The sequence below is a fragment of the Lepisma saccharinum genome, chromosome 14 (assembly GCF_977018435.1).
Source record: "Lepisma saccharinum chromosome 14, izLepSacc3.1, whole genome shotgun sequence".
NCBI classification, from domain to species: Eukaryota; Metazoa; Arthropoda; class Insecta; order Zygentoma; family Lepismatidae; genus Lepisma; species Lepisma saccharinum.
The window spans coordinates 75,983,454-76,006,676 of record NC_139242.1 but is presented as its reverse complement, the minus strand read 5'-3'; the positions used below and the strand labels follow the sequence as shown (position 1 = coordinate 76,006,676).

Here is a 23,223-nt window from a genome sequence, read left to right as displayed (position 1 = left end):
GGTAGGGGACACATTCCTTTTTATGGACGATAATGCTCGATCTCATCGGGCACAGCTGGTGGACACCATGCTTGACGAGGAAGGTATCGAGCGGATGGACTGGCCTGTGTGCTCGCCTGACCTGAATCCTATTGAGCATGCGTGGGACGCACTAGGGCGACGTATTGCAAGTCTGCAAACACCTCCCCGGACTCCTCAGGAGCTTGAACAGGTCCTCATCGAGGAGTGGCACAGAATCCCCCAAGACCTGTTGGATAACCTGATTCTCTCTATGCCACAGCGATGCGCAACAGTTGTAGCGGTTTCTGGACACCACACCATATTAGACGTCCTTTTCCATGCGGCGGCATTGCTCTCAGAGTCCATCGTTGGTGAACCCCATATAACATGTTAGTGTTGACCACTAATTTTGCCTTCATGTTCCACAAGTGGCCTTTGCCTTGCCTGTTTGGCATGTGTTAGCCTCCCATTGACTGGCATTCTTGGTTTTCATACCTATCTATCGTCTGGCTGTCCATGTAAAGTCTAAACTCACATTATCCCCTAATTCTTTTGAGCAGTGTATATTCTCAGTATTGATTAATATTTTAATGTTATTTCACAATGTATGGATGTTTTATGGTAAGAAAGTAAGGAAACACACACAAATAACAATAAGAACGAGAGAGATAGGAAGGTTAATATGTAAGTGAAAATAAGCAAGAGGAGGGACGATAAAGAGGGAAATGAAAAGGAAAATATATAAGAAGGGAAAAACCTCCGTGGCGTAGTATTTGAACGTTAGGAAGCAGGGGTCCTGGGCTCGAATCCCGGCCTGGGCATGGATGTTCTTTCTGAGTGTCCATTCATTTGGTTTGGTTTGAGTTGGTGTTTTAAGTCCACTTTATGCACAGATAGGCTAATCGGGACTGGGCCTACAATTTAAAGTGGGATCCGAACCACTATGTGCCTCCACCGGGTATCGAACCCGGGACCCCTTGATTACAAGGCGACGACGCTACCACTGCGCCATCGGGGAGGCCCTGAGTGTCCATTCATGAATGTAATCATATTCATTGTTGCAATTAGCCAAATAAAAAAGGCGAGAAATACATTAAAAGTTACAGTTGGTAGTAAATAATTTACGTTTAATTTCTTACGCTAAACCATTTTCGGCGACCCCCCCTCCCATACATATATTTCAAAGGGGTGAAAGAGAGAATCCTTTCTGAAGACACATGCCACCTCCACCACATAGTGGTTCGGATCACACTTTAAACTGTAGGTCCAGTCCCGATAATTGGACTTCATATATGTCTCCTCCACGTACTACACCCTAGACTGCATTTTGCAGACTAACGAGGCTCTGGCATCTGGTTTCACAACCAGTATAATCCTCGGGGGGGCACATGTTGTGACCTGCCTGTGATTGTATTTTCACCAATTTCAACTTGTTACTTTTCATCCTAACCTTCGCGATTAGTCGAAAGTGGCAGAAAAGCGAAGTAAAACTAAACAAATCATGTAATACATATTAGGAATTTAATTGTGCAGCATGTGGTGTTATTTAAGTTATACGCTTTGTTTAGATGCAAACGTAAAGATAGATTGAACACACCCCGCCCGCTCCTGGAATCGGGATCACCCCTCCACAATGTGGAGGTGGGGGCGGGGGGAGAGAGGACGGAAGCATCCTTGAATGCGCACTGAAGTTGTGGCACAGCAAACAGCGCACTATTTCGGGCGCGGCAGATAGAGAAGCGATTAAAATTGACTTGGAAGGCACCTGTGCCGCTACTCAGTTTATAGGAAGCAGCAGCTATGTTCAAAAAGGGTGCGAAAAAAATTGCTGATGATCTTCTAACACTTGTTGGAACACAGGAATCAGTGGCGTGTCGAGTTTTTTTTTTGGGGGGGGCAAGCGAGTGAAATGTGTGGGACCTTAGTAAGTAAAAATAGCGGTGTATAAGCAATGACGACACTAGAGAAGGTGTGGTGGACGTCCAATCGTTAGTCCGAACTCCTCGTCACAACGGACGAGATATTTATGCTCAGATATGCCTCACTCCACCGCTACTGGAGGGAAAGAGGCTGACCAAGAATAAACTTGAAGAACAGGGCAGTGTGTCTCGATCTATAAACACTCGGCTCGGGTCTCGGATGAACATCTTGTGTCACTGCACCAAGTTTCAGAACGTCTAAGAGGTTCTCCTGAAGTTTGCGACTTGCAGCCCGAGCTTGCAACCGCCTGGAAAGATTACCTCTCCGTCGGGTTTCCCCTGCGATAACATAAAATGCTTTCGTGGCAGTAGCGGTGAGCGATCAAACTATAAAGCCGGGTTCACGTTGCTTCCCGCCTCCAAATGTGTAGGTTGACGAACGGGTCCGCCTCCAAACGTGTAGGTTGACGAACGGGTCCGCCTCCAAACGTGTAGGTTGACGAACGGGTCCGCCTCCAAATGTGTAGGTTGACGAACGGGTCCGCCTCCAAATGTGTAGGTTGACGAACGGGTCCGCCTCCAAACGTGTAGGTTGACGAACGGGTCCGCCTCCAAACGTGTAGGTTGACGAACGGGTCCGCCTAGAAACGTGTAGGTTGACGAACGGGAAGTTTAGTTTAGTTTGCGCATCAATTTTCATTACCAAATATGCTAAAGTGGAAATATTCTGAGTAATTTGAATTTTTCGGTGTCCGAAATGGAACATCCCATACTGACTCTGGTTTACGTTTCTTTTCATCGCGAATAGTCGGTGCGCATTCAAGCATTCACCATCCTCTATAGTGTTATGCTATAACGCCATGTCATCGGCAAATCTTATACATTTTATTTTTCTTCATTTTTCAAATCGTCTTCTAATAATACCCTCTCCCGTCGTATTCTTGGAAAAGTTCTTTACCGATTCTTCTAAGTAGAACATTTCCTGACATTCGCTACAAGACTCGGCGGCAAGCGGCCCGGCATCAGCGCTTGTCTTTTCCGGTGAACGGGGTCCGGGACAGTCGCTATAAGTGGAACCACAAGCAAAACAACCTGCGCAGACCCTCGACTCCTGTGCACCGTATCCCCGCGAGTAGGGGAGGGGGAGAGTGAACCATGCTTCCTTATGGCCCGAGGTGGAGGGAAGAAGGGAAAGTTGCGCGGGGACTTTTCTTCCCAAGTTTTTTTCCTTGTGGTCGATCTTATAGAGTCGGCTATTAAAATTACAGTTTTCATATTGTGTACTAACCTTGACTACAGAAGGTGTTGAAAATGATGTCCCTCTGCTGCATCACATTCCTGGCATCTCCGAAGGAAATTGGCATTTACACGTGCAAGTTCGTCTACTGTAATTCTCCCGATTTCTCGTACAATACTCTCTTTTAACTTACGGATGGTGTGCGGATTGTTTTTGTATACTTTATTTTTTAGATTCTACGAGGTTTAATATAGTGATCCTATGTGGAACGGGAACACCAGGAAATTTCGTTGCCAAACCTCGTCGCACTTCTCCACAATTCCTCTTTCCGAAGTAACACTCGACAAGATAAATCCTTTGTTGTAATGTAAACGTTTGTGGTGCCATATTAAGCCACAATCTTCAACACACGGACACGACACAACACATCTTCCGAAGGAGGATTATATTGGCGTCAGTCTGCAACGTCAACAGAATGGAAAAGAGAGCGAGAAAAACAGACTGTAGCGTGCGACTGTCGCGGACCCCGTTCACCGGGAACGACAATCGCTGACGCCGGGCCGCTTGCCGCCGAGTCTTGTAGCGAATGTCAGGGAATGCTCTGTAGATGTTGAATATTGTAGGTGATCGGCAGCATTCTTGTCCCTCAATTTCACTTCTCTCTGTAGTTTCTTACCATATTATCAGTTTAACCCATTCTTTCATGTACAGATTGATGAGTCTCCCCTCTTTCCAATCTACACCAATTCTTTTATTATCTTTGTAAGGTTCCACCGATCCAACAATGCTGTCTCCAGATCCAGAAAAACCATTAAAACGTCCTTTCTCTGTGTATATTTCACCATGTAACGTTTTAATGTTTTCTGTTTGTTTACACATGCATTTTTTCAGTGGAAGGAAAATTCACTCACTTCAACATATTCGGCGAAACGGGAATTCCCCTTTCGCCGAAAATTTTACTTAGGTGGGAAATCTGATATAATGCGCCTCTGGGCAATTCGGCAAAACGGGAATACACGGTGTGTGTGTGTTTCAAGACGAGACCGAATCAATTATTCTCCCGACCCGGCTCAAAACCACTCTCAAGGGTCATTTTTCGATCCGCCACTGGTTTGAATACTGTTGTTGGTTTCAGTTGTAACCATAGACAAGAATCGTGGTCCTGTGATAGTCACTGTGAAGGAAATTTGTAGGCTTTTTGAACGAGAGTGCTAATTCTGGCCGATCTCCTTGCTGGCGCCAGAAGTTGCGTGTTGACGGAAGATCCCATGAGGTGGCGCGGTTGACTAAGCCTTTCGTTCCATCTACGCGACCTCTATTCTCGGTCCGTCCCGTGATCTCCACTTGCTCTTAGTTCCAGACTTCCTCAGTTTGAGAGCGCGTATCTATGCAGAAACTGGAATTCATTGTTTCACAAATCATTCCAGGATTGCCAGCTATACTGGTTTCGGGCCAGAATGAGCTTTTGCCACGTTCAATTCTTAATTTTCGTAATTATCATGGACGAAAAACTCTTTGAAATGGCACAAATGGCGTTTTGAATCTCACTTGATCAGTGTTGCAGACTTGAAGTCTTAACTGGATACAGTAATCTCCCTCGTAGAGAGTGATTTACAATTATATTTGAAATTTATTGTATCTATTTTACACTAATTTCTTTGCTTGGAAAGAAATTATTAGTTTTTTTGATCAACAGAGACCATGATAACAGTTAGCTTTTCATTCTATTTATTAGTTATAAATTAATTTCGTCCAGTTAATAGTTTAGGGAGCAGCCTTGTTTTGTATTATCGAAGAACTAACATGGATTCCAAGATTGTCCAAAAGTTTCGAGTGTGTGTTTGAAGTTGTTTGCTGTCACTTTGGGATTTGGTGAAGACTCGGGTTCTATTCCCAGGGTGGGAATTTTTGTGGCATTTTTCAACGTACGTATATTACGCATATTCTTTTAAGAACAACACGAGAATCGTAATTTTTTGCTATTCGTGTTAATTTTGTGAATATTTATATCAGTACTATTTTCCTTAACAGTTTTGCAACATACTAGGTTTTTTTCATCAAAGCTTGGAAATTTCTGATAATCAGCAATGTAATTGTCACATTGATCTTGTTCATTTGGGTGATATTACATTCTAAAAGCATTATATTATATCAAACGGTGTTCAGCACTATCGCCACAATACTTATACTGCTTGTATTGTTCAAACATGAACGAAGTATTGTTCGAATTGTCCACCATTCCTTTCCATCCGGGGTGTTCCAACATTCAAACAGCGATTTTCAGTGGCCAGCCTTGGTCATGGTAAAGTGTTTCTACAGTGCGATGCACTAGTATTGCTCCGAAATTTGCCCATGCCTATTTTCATTATGTTTTCACTTGCATCCTACGTGCTTGTAAGGACTGGATTTTTACGTATATTAAGCAGCTTGTTTGACAGTTTGTCTCAATTCTTGAAGTTCTCATTGAGTAATTAGAACGCATTCTACGGTGGTACAGTGGGATCCATGAGTATTACCGTGAAATTGTCCATCACCATCTTCGTTCACTTTATTTCGCCCAATAAGAGCTTCAAGAATTAGAAGACAGCTCAAAATAAGCTGTTGACAACTTCTGTAAGATGTAAGAGAGAAATTAATGAAAATAGTCATGGACAATTTGCACGGTAATACTGATGGACCCCACTGTACTTTGTTTCACTTTTTAAAAACTCCCATTGCGTAGAAGAAAGAGAAGAAACACAGCGATGGGACTATTTGTTTCATAATACTTATGTATTCCAGTGTACATACTAATTTGTTTTTAATTCTTTACAGTTGCATTGCATAAAACAAAGAGATAAACACGGTTGCTGGACAATTTGCTTGGCAATAATTACGCATCTCGCAAGTTGATTTCTCCGCCATTTTAGTTGCAAGGAAACGAGAGAATCCGGCCAACACGTGGCGTTAATTAAAGGTGGTGGGAGGAAATGTGGTGATCTGGTAAAAAAAACTGATCGAATACGCATTCGAACACGCATGATGCGTTGACTCGGGCCACTGCACGGTAATTTTTAGCCCCAGTCATTGGGTAGTAAAGTTGCGCAAGAAAGTTGGTGCGTTTCCAAGTGACTGACGGCGGTGTTTGGAAATAATCTTTCTCCACCCACTCACTTCACTTCGAACTCGGAGCGCCCTCGAACTCAATCGTGCTTATTTTCCTATATTTTCGTACTGCGCACATACACGTGCGTTTCAGGGAGTCGTATTACTTTAGTTCAGAATGGCCACATCATACATGTCCGCAGAGGCGCAACGACGAATTTTTGTCAGGGGTGGGGGGCAAGTACCAGGATAAACGTACCAATAATAATAATAATAATGTTACTAATAATGTTGTTATAACATTGTTATTGTTATTATTGATTTTATTTTTTTACTTCGCTTCTTGTGCTACTTTTGACTAAGATGGGGATGAGTGATGATGAGAATGATGAATGGATACTCGCAAACATCCAATGCCCAAGCCGGGATTCGAACCCAGGACCAACATTATTATTATTACTATTAGTAGTGGTAGTATCAAAGACGTTATTATCCTCGTAAATTACGCAAAAAGGGCTAGAAGTTGGTGCTAAAGCATTTGTGTTCGAACATACTATTTGAATTATTTTTTGATACGTTCAATTTCACATTAATAACTGAAAACAAGCACATAAACTATTTTTGAAAGACAGAAAATGCTTGATAAATGCATTGCAAATATAATTCATTTTTACATTAACGTAACTTTCATGCACCATATGTGTTTTACATATATGGAACGTGGAGTGATGTGGACACTAAATTGTGTGCGTATTCAAAGTTTCTTTAATAAATATTATATACAGCATATATTATTTAAATACATTACACAACCAATTCATCCATCTCTCAATAAACCAACAGCAAAAATTCATAAATTGTCTCTCAAATGTGCACGCTCCCTTACCTCAAAACAATTGTTCATACATTTAAAACAAAATCAATTATGACAAGTGTTATTTCTCTTGTCTGGTGATTTACAATGTATTACAGCGAACAAACATATATTGCGAGCGAAGCCAGGAAGAACATTTTTCGATCCAATTTCTTTGCAGGCTGAAATCAAATATTAATTTAATAAGGCGCAAATTTTCACGGAACGTCATGGCATTAGGTATATCACTTACAACTTTTGTGCCTCTCGATGGTGTACTGGTAGCATCGTTGCCTTGTGATCAAGGGGTTCCGGGTTCGATACCCGGTGGAGGCACATAGTGGTTCGGAACCCACTTTAAGTCATAGGCCCAGTTTCAATTAGCCTTTCTGTGCATAAAGTAGACTAAAAAGAACACACGAATCAGTCAATCAATTTTACAACTTTTTTACATGTTGATCGTTCGGCACCCAGGGCCGTCTCCCGCCGCCCCCTTGCTACGGTTCTGAACTTGATAAGACTAAGAAATGCCCCCCCCCCCGTAATTGCGCCACTGTATGTCCGTTGCCAATGGAAGAAAAAGTGTCTCCTTTTGTTGTGCGAAATTTTGTGCGCGGTGCACTCAAAGATTGGCTCTGCTTCTGTAGTCACGTTGATACCAAAGATATCACCACCTTGGCTCTGCTTCTGTAGTCACGTTGATACCAAAGATATCACCACCTTGGCTCTGCTTCTGTAGTCACGTTGATACCATATATATCACCACCTTGGCTCTGCTTCTGTAGTCACGTTGATACCAAAGATATCACCACCTTGGCTCTCCTTCTGTAGTCACGTTGATACCAAAGATATCACAACCTTGGCTCAGCTTCTGCAGTCACGTTGATACCAAAGATACACCACCTTGGCTCTGCTTCTGTAGTCACGTTGATACCAAAGATATAACCACCTTGGCTCTGCTTCTGTAGTCACGCTGATACCAAAGATGTCACCACCTTGGCTCTGCTTCTGTAGTCACGTTGATACCAAAGATATCACCACCGCCTTGACTCTGGTTTGTGTTCCTTTATTCTCCATACTTTGCCATCATTTTCTCGTTGTTTCGGCCTCATTCCGTCTCTCTCTCTCTCATGATCTCTGTGCGCGTTCGGTCTCCCTCAGGGCGTCGCCTTGAAATCAAGGGATCCCGGGTTCAATCTCCAGCGGAGACACTTTGGGATCCCACTAGAAACTGTAGATATAGTCCTCGAGTTCCCAGACCTGGAAACCCGGCAAAGTTAAGAAAATTAACCAATTCCACTTTTTTTCTATAATCAGTTTCGTGATGGGAGATGTTCTATGCAGAAATGCTTTTCTTCATGTATTTTCATTATTGTTGAATAAATATTGTCTTGAATAGTACGTAAGTGCAGTTCAACATTCGAAACTTGGTTAAGAGCGAGCTTGTTAAAACACCACAGAATGGTCATACCAGTAAAAAAAAATCAACGAATTTCCTTTTTCAAAAGTTTATTTATTATTAAGAATGCAAATACAACAACGGATTGTTCATTAAGAGTACAACGGTATTAGGTTTCAGCAAACAACTTTAATTTCTTATGAGGAAACACCTAAAATTGACCTTTGTAAATGGTCATGGAAGATATACCATATACCTCCTTGCATTACTGAGTGATGACGTGTTTTTCTTCCTATCCTCCCGTTTATGCTCCTTCGCCTTTTTGTGTATTAGAAAGAATGACTCCCTGTGCATTGCATTTTGCTAACGCTCGTTGGTGTCCCATTCTCTAAGAAACCTTTAGTTGCAGATGGAGGCAATTGAATGAATACACACAGACACACGCCCATGCGAACGAAAAAAAAAAAAGCGTTGCGTCAGGCTCTGAAGGAGCGAGGGACTGGCATGTTCTTTAGAAGGATTCGTAACGTATGGGTTTTGCCAAGTGTTCCTGAACCGCCGTTGATTGAAAGGGGGGGGGGGGCATACAATTGTACAGGGTTGCCCGTAAGTCCCTACCCATTCACCTATTTTATGTGTACAGTGTATCTGTGTGCTGTCCTTCATTCTCGTTGCATAAAATTATGCGACGCCATGTTCTGTGAGACATTTTTCGCAACATAGCAGGGGTTATTGTTCCAAATGTCGCTGTAAAAGCTGCCCTCAACTCATCATTGGAATTATAACGTTGTTTCGGCACAATGTCCTTTATGTATCCCCGGAGAGATTATCACACGTTGTCAAGTCCGGACTTCTTGCGGGCCATTGCATAGGCGCCGGGGATGATATTATGTGCAACAGCACACCGAAAACTCTATACACTAGATACATAATATATATGAATGGGTAGGGACTTACGGGCCACCCTGTACTCGCATGTTCTTCCCACGTGCACATTTTTGGTTGTTTAAATCGTACTGTGCAACTTTCATTCAATTGTGAAGAAGGTCAGTGAGCATACAGACATAGTAGTGAGAAATGTAATAATATAGGCTAACCCGTTTCTCGTGGTAGTCATCTTTTAAAGCTTTTTCCATTTTATTTTTCGAGTAGCATCAACTTGAATATTTACATTTGCTCCGTCCCATGTTGTCTAACATTTTTGTAAAGTTTTCACCGACGTGCAGATTTTTGTTCACATTTTGCCTTGAACAGCGTTAAGCTGTTGAATGACATTTTCCAAAATTTGGTTGGTTACCTAGACGAAGATAGAGGCACCATTTTCAGGTGCTGATACAATGGAGACTAGATTAGTTAGCATTAAGGAAAATGCGTTCTTTCCAACCACTGGTAATTTTGTATGTTAGAAACATGCTTTTATCAAATGATGAAGTTGCAGACTGGCTGGAGTTTCCATTAAGTAATGTTTAATGCTTATGTATTCGATGTACAGATTTTGGGGTGTAAGGGTGACCCTTTCTAAAGACAGCAAAATGTCAACCTCTCTTCCAGGTTCGTTATCCTGGACTGCATTTTGCAGACTAATGTGTTTCTGGAGTATGAGATCTGACGATCAGTATAATGCTCTGTGGCAATTGTGTTATCCTGTCCTTCTATGTTTGTTCTTTTATCAATTTCGTCTTATCACGTTTCTTCCTCATGTTCGTTATTAGCCGAAAGTGGCAGAAAAAATAAGTAAAATAAATGAAATCATTTAACATACAAATTTCCTGCATGAAACTTTTCTTTGTGCGTGGGAATTATAAAAATTCATGTTATGATTTTAATTTAAGATGTGTTTTCTTTCGGCACGTCCACCGAAGAAAGTAATTTCTTCAGCTGAAGACGAGAAAATAGGTGTTGTCGTGAAACGTAGTCACACACAGTGGCGTCTCGTCCCTTGGGGCTTCCGGGGCTTAGCCCCTAAAGAAAAACGGACGTCTTCACGTAATTATCAATCACCATAACGCATAACTATCACACAGTCTTTTAAAAGGCGATTTTTACCCACGTAAATTCATCGTCTGTTGCAATGGATACGACAGCGCTCCTAGCGGCATTGATGTCAATTATCGTTTTCCGGGGCACGTCGCAAAGGAAAGCTTGGCCTACACCCACCTACTCTACAGTGAAGGTCACATGCTAGCAGAGAGAGGAGGGGAGAGTGGAATGGATTTGAGTGCTGATTCGGGCTAGTTCCGTTGCGTCGCGTTCGATCTCGCGTGTTGTACTGTAGTGTTTTGGTGGCTTTCATTCGCTATGTTTGAGTGAGTTTCGCAGGGTTGATGTTCGAACACAAATTGATGAAGGACATAGGCTGTCAATTACAAGACAATGAATTTGTCCGGAAAAATGGGCATATATTAAATAGAATTATCGATTGCTTAAAATTCTGTGGTCGACATGATCTTGCTCTAGGAGGACGTAATGAAAGAGAACAATTTTTAAACAGAGGCATCTTCCCAGATTTATTATACCTTCATAGAAGAGGGAAAACTAAAGAGGAAACTTCGTGTTCTTTATTGTAGTGAAGAGTTGAAAAACATAAACTATATCAGTATATTGCATTCATTTTTTATTTAAAATTATTTAGAGGGTACCTTTTTCGAAACAGTAAAAATGACAAACATAGTTTTAATAACTCCAGTGGCAACAGCTGAATCTGAACGATATTTCAGCACGTTGAAGCGTATTAAAACCTGCTTAAGAAATGCAATGGGACAAGACAGAACAAATGCCTTGGCACTTGCTTACAATAGAGAAAGAATACATTTCAAACATAGAGGGCTTCAACGAAAAAGTAATAACAACATTTGCTGAGCAGAAGAACAGGAGTCAACGTTCGTAGAAAGGTATGTTTCACAACAATACCTGTTTCTTTTGTAATCATGTGAATTGTCATTATATTTTAAATTCTTTAAAAAAATAAGTCCAGTTTTGTAGTTTAGAAGAAGATAAATAACCGTTTTTTTGTAATTCATGTATTTTGTCATTATATTTTAAATTATTTCAAAAAAGTAAGTCCAGTTTTGTAGTCTAGAAGAAAAAAAAAACTATTTTTTGTAATTCATGTGAATTGTCATTATATTTTAAATTCTTTAAAAGAAATAAGCCCCGGCCAAATTTGAGGCCACGAGACGCCACTGATGACTTCGATTAAAATCCTGCCGACGTTACGTGGCTACCGGAAAAACGGTCCACGCGAAGATATGATTTCGCAAGGAGCAACCCAGTTTCGAGCAGCCTTGCTTATGTTTTCTATCTTCCTTTGCCACGGTTCGTCACCAGTCGTTTGAATGAAGCCTCTGTTTATAATGAACTCGATGACCCTCCCTCCACGCTGCGACTCAGCCTTAACTTCATGTGGCTTGGGAAACGACCAAACTCCAAGATGTCCAAGATTGTACTTCGTTGAATTAGGTCACGCACACTCAGTCTGCAACCTTTTAACAGTGACGTTGCCTTAAGGTAGGGAGGTTGGTAGGGGCGATATTCATTAACTAATAAAGAGACAATACAACCCCCTACGATTTTTTTTGGCTCGCCACTGAACCTACACAGTTAATGCAAATTACGCGGGAATCAGTATACTGGATTCCACTTGGGGGCACTGGCCGCTATACCACACAAGCATCTTCCCATAGATCAAGTGTGGTCAATTAAAAGTAAGTGTAATTTGATGTCAGGGTGACCATAAGGAAGCGTTAGGTTCTATGTACGCTCACAAGGGGCGGCCTGTTCAATAATGCCGAAAACTCCTAAAGCAGGAGGGTGTGAATCGAGCGCAGTTGCCTTTCATGGTGCAATGTGTGTAACATAAAGACAACACGAGTTAAGTCAGTGCTCAGTGGAGTTGAAAACTATTTGAAAAGTTGTCATCAACAGCAGCACAGCCAGTCCGACGTTTGAAGAGTCTTTAACTTTTCTCTTTCTTAAATCTTTTGTGAGATATACAGTATATATAAAAACCTGGTTTATCCAGTTACTTCCTGAGTCTTTATCTGACTGGAATAAACTCATTGTAGCTGTAGCAACATTGGAAACAAAGATGCCGATATGCTTCGAAGAGTGTGCCAGGAAGGAACCAGATTATCGCATTGACCTTGGAAAGGTGACAAAAGAGAGAGATCAGGCTCGGCACTTGCGAACCTCTCGGGTCAGCTTTCCCATTTTTGCAAGCAAGTAGTAGCCTTTTGTTCACCTACTCCGAAACATAACATTTTGAAATTGTCGTTATTTTTACTAGTATATAATCATTAGAGGATCTACATGCAAATGCATGTGTTTCACAAGGCATGTTTCAAAATGTGCGTTTTCACGAAAAGGTAAGTGAATGAAACCACACTTATGTTCCATATTTTAGCAATATTAACCATAAATGCATATTTTGTTTTATGACAGGAAGAGTGGGATGGGATAAAAGGAAACAAGATTTGCGCTATCAAGCATTTGGTGCATGGTCCGTCCTTCCCGCCGAGAGAAAGTTATTATAACAAGGCTTCGAATTGGACACAGTCGTCTCACATTTGATCATTTGCCGCAACGGCTGGAGCCTCAGCTGTGCAGTGTACGTGACGTATGTGACATTGAATGTACAGATTTTAGACAGACATTTTCCATCTTCTCGACTCCTTGTCATCCATACCGAGAGGAGATTAAGGTTTTTTACACTGTCCCTTTTGAACCTTGCACTTTTAACCTTTCTCAAGAAACTTCTTACACACTCCCTTTTTGAAAGCTCAGGCAAGGATTTTAATTAAGGGGAATTTTCCTAGTATACTTTTGAATGGTGTCAAATGTCCTTATGTGCTGACGCACCAAAAAAAAAAAATAATATTGAAGCTACGGAGCTTAAAGCGCCCGCCGCCTATGCTCTATGAAGATGATTATGACAATCGCATAGGGAGTTCTGGATTCAACTGTATATTTTCAAGTTGAATATTTGTATTTGGTGTCCTAAAGTACAGTATAATACTATACTGCACTGCATATGAAGGAGTAACAATTTTTGAATTTTTGCTTTTTTCTTTATCAGTTTTTGAGCTTTCCAGAAAGCTACCTTTTAAATGTAATTACATAGTTAGTTTCTTTTGCACAAAAATTAACAAAGTTATTTCCACAGTTAATTTATTCTGGATAAGATAGAACTTGCAGAGCATTGATGGGTTGTTCTTTCTTTAACTATAACAGAACTTTAATGTCCGGAAGAAATTCACATTGATATAGTGACATCCTATAAATAACATGCAATAAATGCAATTTCGTTATTTTCTTCCTGTCATGCGGTCATCACTAATGGCCAATTTTCATTACTTTGTAATAAATCTAATATGTATAAATACGAAAATATAGAGGTTAGAAAACTTAAATTTGGGACTCTCATACTTGAGAGAATTAAGCCATGCAAAATATTTGCTGTATATCCCCGATTGCGTAGTGATAACGTCATCACCCCTTCATCAAAGGGCACCGGGTTCGATACCCGGTGGAGGCACATAGTGGTTCGGATCCCACTCTAAACTATAATTCCAGTCGCAATTAGCTTTTCACTTTATAAAGTTGACTTCAAAACAGTTGCAACGTTTTTTTTTTTCCTAATTACGTTTTAGAAAATCATAATTTTGTTTGTTAGTGCCCAGCATCTGCGTTCACAAATCTCCCCCGCGGAGGACAAGAACTCGCCCTGAGTGTTCTGTAGCTAGCACTTGACACCGCCGCCAGCCGCTCAGACGCATTCGACAGTGTTGGGCGCTCCAAGACGGAATGGTATATTTAGCTTGGCAGGGGTTCCTCCCGGAGGAAGGGTGGCTGAAATTCCTCCTCACCTGGACCCGTGCCCGCCCGCTCAACAAGCAAACACTTTCTTCCCCCTCCCTGCCGAAGGGGGGCACCGACCCTGCTTCTGCTCTAACCTCCGGGTGATTAATGCCGACTGCGACTTCCAGTGAAGTGAAAATTGCCCCATAGTTCATTGCGCGAAATTACGATCAACGCCACAGCCCCAGTCCGGGCAGTAAGGAAAGTTACGTCTGCGATGACCATACCGTGCCAGGTGCTTAAACTCCACGTGATGCACCGGTTCTACAGAGTAGCCTATTTTCGTTGGGTAGAAAAAGTAACGCTTGTCGAAGTGCCAGCCAATTTTACGATTAACGTCAGTCGATCTTCCAGTCGAATAATTTTTTCGTTCAGTACATTTAGTACCCTATTAGAAGTAGGGTGGTAGAGTACAATTATTTTCGTAACACCTCTGACTGTTCTGATTTAGAAGCTTGAGTGCGAGTCTAGCAGTTCTAATCCTCCAATAGCATAGCGTGTTTTCAACAAGTCGCTGACATCACGTCGGCTAAGCACTAATCGCTTGCCATATCGATTAAGCTCTGCGAGATTATTAGACTCGCTAGCCAGATCCATGAAGGGAGCTGGAGATTTTGTAGAAGTACAGGTAATGTGACCATGCTTGGACGTTTGGCGTGAAATCATTGGCAACTCTACAAGGGGAAAATAGTGGGCGACACCCTCACACAAGAATATAATAATTAGATGTACTAGAAAGCAATGTTCTAAAGTTGATAAATTGTCCGGAATTTATTCAAGATATTTCAGGTGTCAGGCGTAGAATGAGAAACACTGTACGTCGCTGTTGTGTTGTTTCTATACATATGCTTGTCAGCTTTAATGAAATACAGTAAACTGGCTGTAATGATGCATGCATTCAGTAAATTATCCTTTTCATCTGTTTATTTTTATTTGGAGGACTCACCGGACTTGAATTGCCCCGGGTGACCAGGGTGTCAATCCGACCCTGATTGATGTGCACGTCGACAAATCTCAGATGAAGTTAAATGGGGTACATTAGAAGAACATAAAATTCTGGGAAATGGAAAACGATTTATCCTTTTACTTTAATGTTAGCGAAGCGGAATCCATACATATTGTTACCTCCACTCCCCTTCTCATACTGGTTACTTAGGGATTGTCTAAACTGAGATACAAGGCAATAATTTGATGATTCAAACATTAAAGTGCTACCTATTTTCTCTCTTGGAGGGTCTATACAGTATTTTAAGCACAAATAATGCTAAGCTAAATGTCGATTTTTGAGAGTTACCATTGCTATTGATAGCAGTATGAATTTATTTATAATAGAGTGATAAAATTCTCACATACCACTACATTACACACATAATTAGGAATCCTTTGTATTAGGAGTTCGATAAGATTTAGGTAAAAGGAATAAATTACAAATTTGTTACACTACTTTTGTGTCACCCTGTACTGTAGGAGAAAGTGTGTAAGAGATAGTCATATTTATATCTTCACACACACACACCAAATCAATCCCAAAAGGAACACTCTTAAATTACATTGCATCTATATGCTCCCTGGGCGCAAGTTCGTGATTTGTGTTGTGTGGTGTTCGGGAGATAACATTCTTATACATTTGTGTAGGTAGGTTTTATGTGACCTCAGGATTTGCACAGCCGCCATGTTTGCAGACAATTTTGTTTGTCGTGTGCAAGGAAATATCTTGAAATAACGTGAGCTTCTGTTCAAACAACCGAATACCATCGTAAATAAGGTTCAAATATCCCACCCCCGCCCACTTGAATTCCGTATGTTTACAAGAACTGGCCTCCATCATGGCTGCTCGATCCCACAATGCAACAGTTTGTGACTTAGGTGAAACACGCATATCTCGTATTCTACTAACAAACAAAATATGGAACAACTTTAATTACAATATTAGTACGTACATTAAAAAAAATCCCTATCAACAAAACCAAAGATCATGTTTGAAGGTAAACATTACATTATTTGCAACAATATGGGAATGAAACAATATTATCTTTCTCGGTAGAGGGCAAAATAAATAAATAAATATTGAGCGCTAACTGGAAATAATGAAAGGATAACTGGCGATAAAAATATTTTTGAATTCCTTGACGAAGAAAAGCTATTCTTTGACACCAGTCACGATATAGTTTCGTAATGTATTGATCCAAAATTTGAAAATGGCGAATAAAAAATTGCACAGTGGGTCAGAATAGCAACCCAAACTTTTATGTTGACATAAGAGCTCAAGATAGGAAATCAGCAGAGAAACACTCTGAACCTAAATACTTTGGGGTATACGACGTGAACGGGAATACAACCATAAAAGAAAAACCAATGTTTCTGTATAGGGGGGACCTTCTTTTTCTGTGTGGTCGGAAAGAGATGACTCACTCGTGCCAAGTTGTCCAAGAAGCGGTCCGACTGAAGCAAAAGAAGCAAGATGGGAGGAGACAGTGCTTTCCTCTCATGAGACAAACAACGTGAGCTCCACCCAATCCTTGAACATTCATACGTGTTTCTTTGCATATATGTATGAGGAAGTTCATTCGATTTGCGCAGACATGTAGTCTCCATCAGTAAGAGAGCCCTCAGCAACACATCTGACGTAAAAGAGCATTGCATTTTTATTTGGTTATTCAACGAAGCTTTCTGGCTTCAGCAGGTTAATCGCCTCGATGTGGATGATTGGTGAATTGGTGATTATGCAGGTTCGCAATTGGATGATCTTGATGTGGACTACAATTCTGCTCTGCATCTGTAAAGGGCACACATGGAGGAAAATTGCTTCGAAAAAAGCCACAGAAAGCGATATATTTGAAACGTAAAAACATTAAAAATATACTAACCATCTGACATAATTGGCATCAAAGTTTTAAAGCTGTGTATATGAGAAACCGGGGGCTCACGATGTTGTTATAACTTTGCCTCCTATATAAATGCGTGGTTAGATGAGAGAGATGAAAGGTCGAGCACCATGGAACACTCATGCCATGGTCTCGGGATTGGAACCCAAAGACATGCTCATCGGAACCAGACGGGACCCCCCTCCCTCTTTCAGCATTTCAGGAAAATATAGGTATTATGTGTATCTATGAAATTGATGTTATGCACTTTTCTTAAACCAGTATTGAAAGGTAACGACATATACAGTCGGAGAAGATGAAGAGGTTCACAGTTAGCGTCAGTGTCGGTATTTATACTTTTCTCTGTTGTATCGTTGACCTGGAGATCGCCAGGTTGTTGGCAACTTGATTATTTTGTAGTTCGCATCATGGTTGTTAAAGGTAAAGGAACTGTAAATGAATTCTCTTTCGGTGCGGAAGAGAAAATCAGCAAGCATAAATATTTTCTTGACCGTAGAGAATTGATTTCTTTTAAAAATATATCAATTCTGTCGTGGAAACTAAATCTCACGTAGTTTTAAAAGAGAAAAAAAAGAAGTTCCATTTGAATTGTCTAACTTCATTCTCTGCGTACAGTGGGAAGAGATATTATTACGGTAGGAAGGCCAAATAGAAGATAGAGGGATAAGGTTGAGATGGACCTGAAGAAGATCGGTAAGGATGGAAAAGATTGGATTGATCATGCCCAGGATAGGGACGGATGGAAGACTTGTGTTGCTGCAGCCATAAACCTTCGGGTTTAAGAAGGCTAGAGAGTTATTTAGTATCTTGTAAAAAAGGAGGAAAAAATCCAATTCCGGCTCAGTTCCGTGGCGAAAGCTGTCGTTGCTTCGTCTGAAGCATGCGTATTATGCACGTTCGTAAAAAGCGTGATTGGGATATGTTGGGTTCATGGTATGGGTCTAGCGAAGAAAATATCTTCTTGTGAGTCTGAAAAAGCCTAATCCAGCTGCTGACTAAGGAGACGCAAACACACAGCATAATATGCTGCCCTAAACCTGGCTATTTTTTTCTTTTGTTTTCTAAAACAACGACAAAAACAAGTGAAGTCGGCCGTCATTCAATTCGAATTCGCTGACTCTTCATCGAAGAACCGAGTGGTGGTGCACGAGTGTTAGACCAATGCGTTACAGAAATGGTGATGTCGTTGACACTTGCGTTTGAGATTTTAGGTTCTAGTGGAGGTTCCGTTGAAGACTTGCTTTCAACATCGGATAGTTAGACAGTTGGCAACACCTGCAGATAAATTTTATTCTTCGGTAAAATTTTACTATCCGCAAAACGTATATCTTCAATTTTACAGGAGAAATTACATACCGAACTGACTTTACGTACACATTTGAAAGGTCGTGGAAGTGTTTTTTTTCCATCGCTTAATTCATATCGCCGGTAAATCATGTATTTTTCAAGATTAATGTCTCTCCGATGCACGAAAGCTGTTGCTTCTATGTCCTTCTATTACGTGAACCAAATGCTGCGTGCGTTCCGATGATGTAACCCCCGGTCAGTGTTTCCAACCACGCCGTTTTTTTCCTTTGCAAGAACATGACAGTTTTGAGGATGACAATTTTAACTATTTGCCTAACCTAACTGAACCGCGGTGGCTCAGTCGGTAACGCGTCTGACTACCATGCTAAAGGTCCCGGGTTCGATCCCCGGCCGGTTTAAAATTCGGGAACTTTTCTAACGGTGGAAGCGGCCCCGGCGCACACCCAGCGTCGAATAACATGGGTACCTGGGGGAAACCCTGGGGGGGGGGTAAAGGCGGTCAGGGGCGTGATGGGGGTCACTCACGACCGGATCAAGAAAGTGTGGGGCGTTACCCCCACACCCCTATACGCCTTCATGGCGTGGTGCTATGCACAGGGGATCACTTTTTTTTTTTTTTAACTGAACCTAACCTAACCTCGCCGTGCATGGTTCGTAGGGCTATTTATGAATGGTTCGTGGGGCTATCCATGAATGGTTCGTGGGACTATCCGTGCATGGTTCGTGGGGCTATTTATGAATGGTTTGTGGGGCTACGTGCATGGTTCGTGGGGCTATCCGTTTATGGTTCGTGGGGTTTTCGAACCAGGAAAAAAATATAAAATCAGTAACACGAAAGTAGGTATTTTTCGGTGAAGAAGGTTGAAAAAACTGCACACCCAGTGATCATGGACAACGCTAGACAAGATTTGCCCGCCATATTGTGTGTAACGCAACCGGAAAATGAACGAACAGTAATTACTCGATATGTGGAAAATTGAAGTTATTGTCGTGAAAAAAACGAAATGGCATCTTCAAGAATCTTTAGGAATGCAGAATACGTAAGTACCAATGTGAAAAAGAAGAAAATAAAGGAATTTCAGACGTTTGGCGGATACTAAACTTTTAATGATTAAACTTCAGTGTGATACTCAAGGGCATTACAGCGTAACACACTACGAAACCAGAAGCCCCAACTTCGAATTCTGGCTAAGGCTTGGATATATCATCGTGTTCGTCTCATAATTCATCCGCATCGCCGCGATTATCGACACATCTCGAAGGGTATGGTCTCGATTTTTTTTTAAAAAACATGATCTGTCTTTCGTCGAATTTACTCAAGCTGGTTAGTTATTTCTACACTGCATGAATTTGTACCTTTTTTCCCTTTCTTTTTGTGTGCATAGGGCCAAGATAGAGAAGGTAATGATGGGGCACCATAGTTTCTGCTCGCGCATAGGTACTGAAAATCGGGAGACTGAAACCGAATAAAAACGTTGAAGCTATGGGCGCGGAGGTTGTGTAGCTGTGGGATTCTCTCTTGGCTCGAGTCCATACACTGTGGGATGCAGGAGCTATTACCTTGACATAAAGCGTGGGCCCTCTGCAATTCCACCTCGCACTTCTGTTCGTTTTGTCCGATGATGCCAGCCATTCTGACGTCATCGTGTCATTCCGCACATACGTATCTTCATTGTACTGCGAGTGTAAACAAACTCATAAACACAAAGGAGGAGTTTTTATTGAACGACAAGGAATGTAGCGACTGAAACATGAACCTTTTCACTTACTCAACGGTCACTCTAACCCCTAGCAACTAAATTGGCAAAATAGTGACTGCTTAAATTCTTAGTTGATAAGATTTTAAAGTTTTTTCATGTTCATATGTCCACTGCCTAATTGTATTCAGATTAGTTAGACTTAAAAGGACTGGACATACAGTTTATAGTGGTGGGGTGTGAGGGATGACCCTTCGTCAAGACACTCAAGTATCACTCTCGACGGTGCCCGCAGATGGGGGCCAAGGAGGTCACTCCCCCGTGAGATTTCTATAAAGACCTTATATAATTCAAAATTTTGAAATTGTAGCATGAAAACATAGTCGAGAGGTGTCAAGAAGGACAACAGATTAAGTGCCTATGCAAATTATTCTAGAGTTGGGGATGCTTTATGAGAATTCACTTAACTGGGGGAAAGCATCACTCCACCTTTCCCCAAATTTAAGCACTGCTGCCCGCCCTGAGTAAACTTGGCGATGGACAGTTTGCTTGGTAATACTCACGGATCCTAGTGTACATCACGGTAAACTGCTTTGTGCAAGCCAATGGGGTTCTGTCGTTTGAAACTACAGTCAGTGTAATCATATCTAGGATTGTGTATTGTCCTGTGTTTTCTCATTATATGTGCTGAGTGACCCTTTACAGCTTCAGCTGTTAACCTTAGATAGTTTAGTCCCTAGAGACACGTGTTGGTTGTGGTTACGGTAAGGGGCTTGACACTGTATGATGTGACGGGTGCAAATAGCATAAGTGCTGAAGTAACTACTGTTCATTTCAATCATTAATTAAAGAAACATTCATCTTCGTGATTAACCTAGAGAGGTAGGAACGAGATGTAAAAATAACACAACAAAATTATCCTTTATCTGTCACTGTAGTAGTTGTTTCTTCCTCAGGAAAGGACCTTGTTCTGAACTTCGCGCGGCAGCCATGACGATTGAGAGTGAAAAGGGCTGAGGAGGAAGGAGCCCCCGACAACCCCGTCTCCCGGCCTTGTCCTTTCGTCGATCGACTTCCGAGGAGGAATGTAAACGACCCACATAGCACTCGAGGAAATACGCCATGTGGATAACTCACTAATCTGGATCGACTCTGGAACGTTGCAGATTCCCTTCACTTGATTTGGTCCTCCCTGTTGAACCTCGCAGCATTCTCGTGGCCGTGTGTTTTATTTTCACGTGAAATTTTCGCTCTTGCGGTGACGGTTGTGAATACGTAACTATGGGACCAGAAGTAGAATTCGGTAGAGACGATTGCACCGTATGTGGAGACTTGTGAGTGAATATTAGTTTAAGTGTGGTGGTAAAGGGTGCGTTTTTCGTGTGAGTGGAACAAGAAGAATTCACGGTGAAAGTGAGTGAAATGGCCGACGAGAACAAGAAAGATGGAGACCTGAGGAGGAGCTTCAAGATGGATTTCGCCAAAGAAAAGAGCTTCTTGAAGCAGTCGGGAATGCAACAGCAGGTACGACTGTTTGTGTCTTTGGAATGTCCTGAGCTTTTTGCATGTTCTTGAACTTATTCATGATTCTATGCAACCCAAGTGTTCTTACTATTTAAGACCAATTATAACACCATTAAGCCTTGTTTCCATGATATGAAAAACTCAATATGCTGACCAAGGCAGAAATTTATTTTATTATAAAACATAAACTAAACTAAACGTAACGTTTCAACCTTCTAGCAAGGTCTTCTTCAAACTCTGCACCAAGTACAAATGTAACAAGGTACAAAACAGGACGATATATATACACAAACATTACTCCCCTCCAGACTATTAGAAAGTTGTTCTGGAACATTCTAGCAGGTGGCTTTCTCTTGTACTTTCACCTAAAAGGCTAAACATATTTTCTTCCATCTAGAATGTGGTTGGACTTTTTATCTTACGCTCTTTTTCCTTCATTCTTCTTCCTTCTTCTCTCCTCTTTCTCTTGTCCTTTCCACTTTTTCTAACACCTTCTTCCATTCTTTGTTTATCTTCTTATGAACTGGAAGGAGGAGGTCTTCTTCAAACTCTGCACCAAGTACAAATGTAACAAGGTACAAAACAGGACGATATATATACACAAACATTGCTCCCCTCCAGACTATTAGAAAGTTGTTCTGGAACATTCTAGCAGGTGGCTTTCTCTTGTACTTTCACCTAAAAGGCTAAACATATTTTCTTCCATCTAGAATGTGGTTGGACTTTTTATCTTACGCTCTTTTTCCTTCATTCTTCTTCCTTCTTCTCTCCTCTTTCTCTTGTCCTTTCCACTTTTTCTAACACCTTCTTCCATTCTTTGTTTATCTTCTTATGAACTGGAATGGGGGACTGAAGATAAACAAAGAATAGAAGAAGGTGTTAGAAAAAGTGGAAAGGACAAGAGAAAGAGGAGAGAAGAAGGAAGAAGAATGAAGGAAAAAGAGCGTGAGATAAAAAGTCCAACCACATTCTAGATGGAAGAAAATATGTTTAGCCTTTTAGGTGAAAGTACAAGAGAAAGCCACCTGCTAGAACGTTCCAGAACAACTTTCTAATAGTCTGGAGGGGAGTAATGTTTGTGTATATATATATCGTCCTGTTTTGTACCTTGTTACATTTGTACTTGGTACAGAGTCTGAAGAAGACCTTGCTAGAAGGTTGAAACGTCACGTTTAGTTTGTTTTATAATAAAATAAATTCCTGCCTTGATCAGCATATTGAGTTTTTCACTTCATTCCAGTTCCTTGTACGTACTGGACTGTATTCAGATGTAGAACGTTGATGAAATCTCACGTGATAATGGTTCTAATATTATGGAATTTTCTGTGTCTCCTTTAGTTTCTGAACTTGTGATCGTTTTCTCCTCAGAGTAGCAAGGGTGGGGAGGGTAGTAAGTTAGTAGAAAACAATCTTACCCTTGTTGCCCTTAGTGCAATGGTGTAATATATCATAACTAAATCT

The 23,223-nt window shown here is 41.2% G+C and overlaps 1 protein-coding gene across 7 annotated transcripts in view; it reads left to right on the top strand.

Moving 5' to 3' along the window:
* LOC145999038 (uncharacterized) overlaps positions 1–23,223 on the top strand; it is a 96,498-nt gene that overhangs the window by 6,420 nt on the left and 66,855 nt on the right. For 5 of the 7 annotated variants that reach the window (XM_083135965.1, XM_083135959.1, XM_083135958.1 and 2 more), the window contains exon 3: positions 21,195–21,762. The exons of the other annotated variants lie outside the window; for them this stretch is intronic. In XM_083135965.1, coding sequence (XP_082992091.1) covers positions 21,661–21,762 — 102 coding nt within the window. In that variant the 5' untranslated portion in view covers positions 21,195–21,660. The remainder of the gene's footprint in view (positions 1–21,194; positions 21,763–23,223) is intronic. 7 annotated transcript variants of the gene reach the window in all.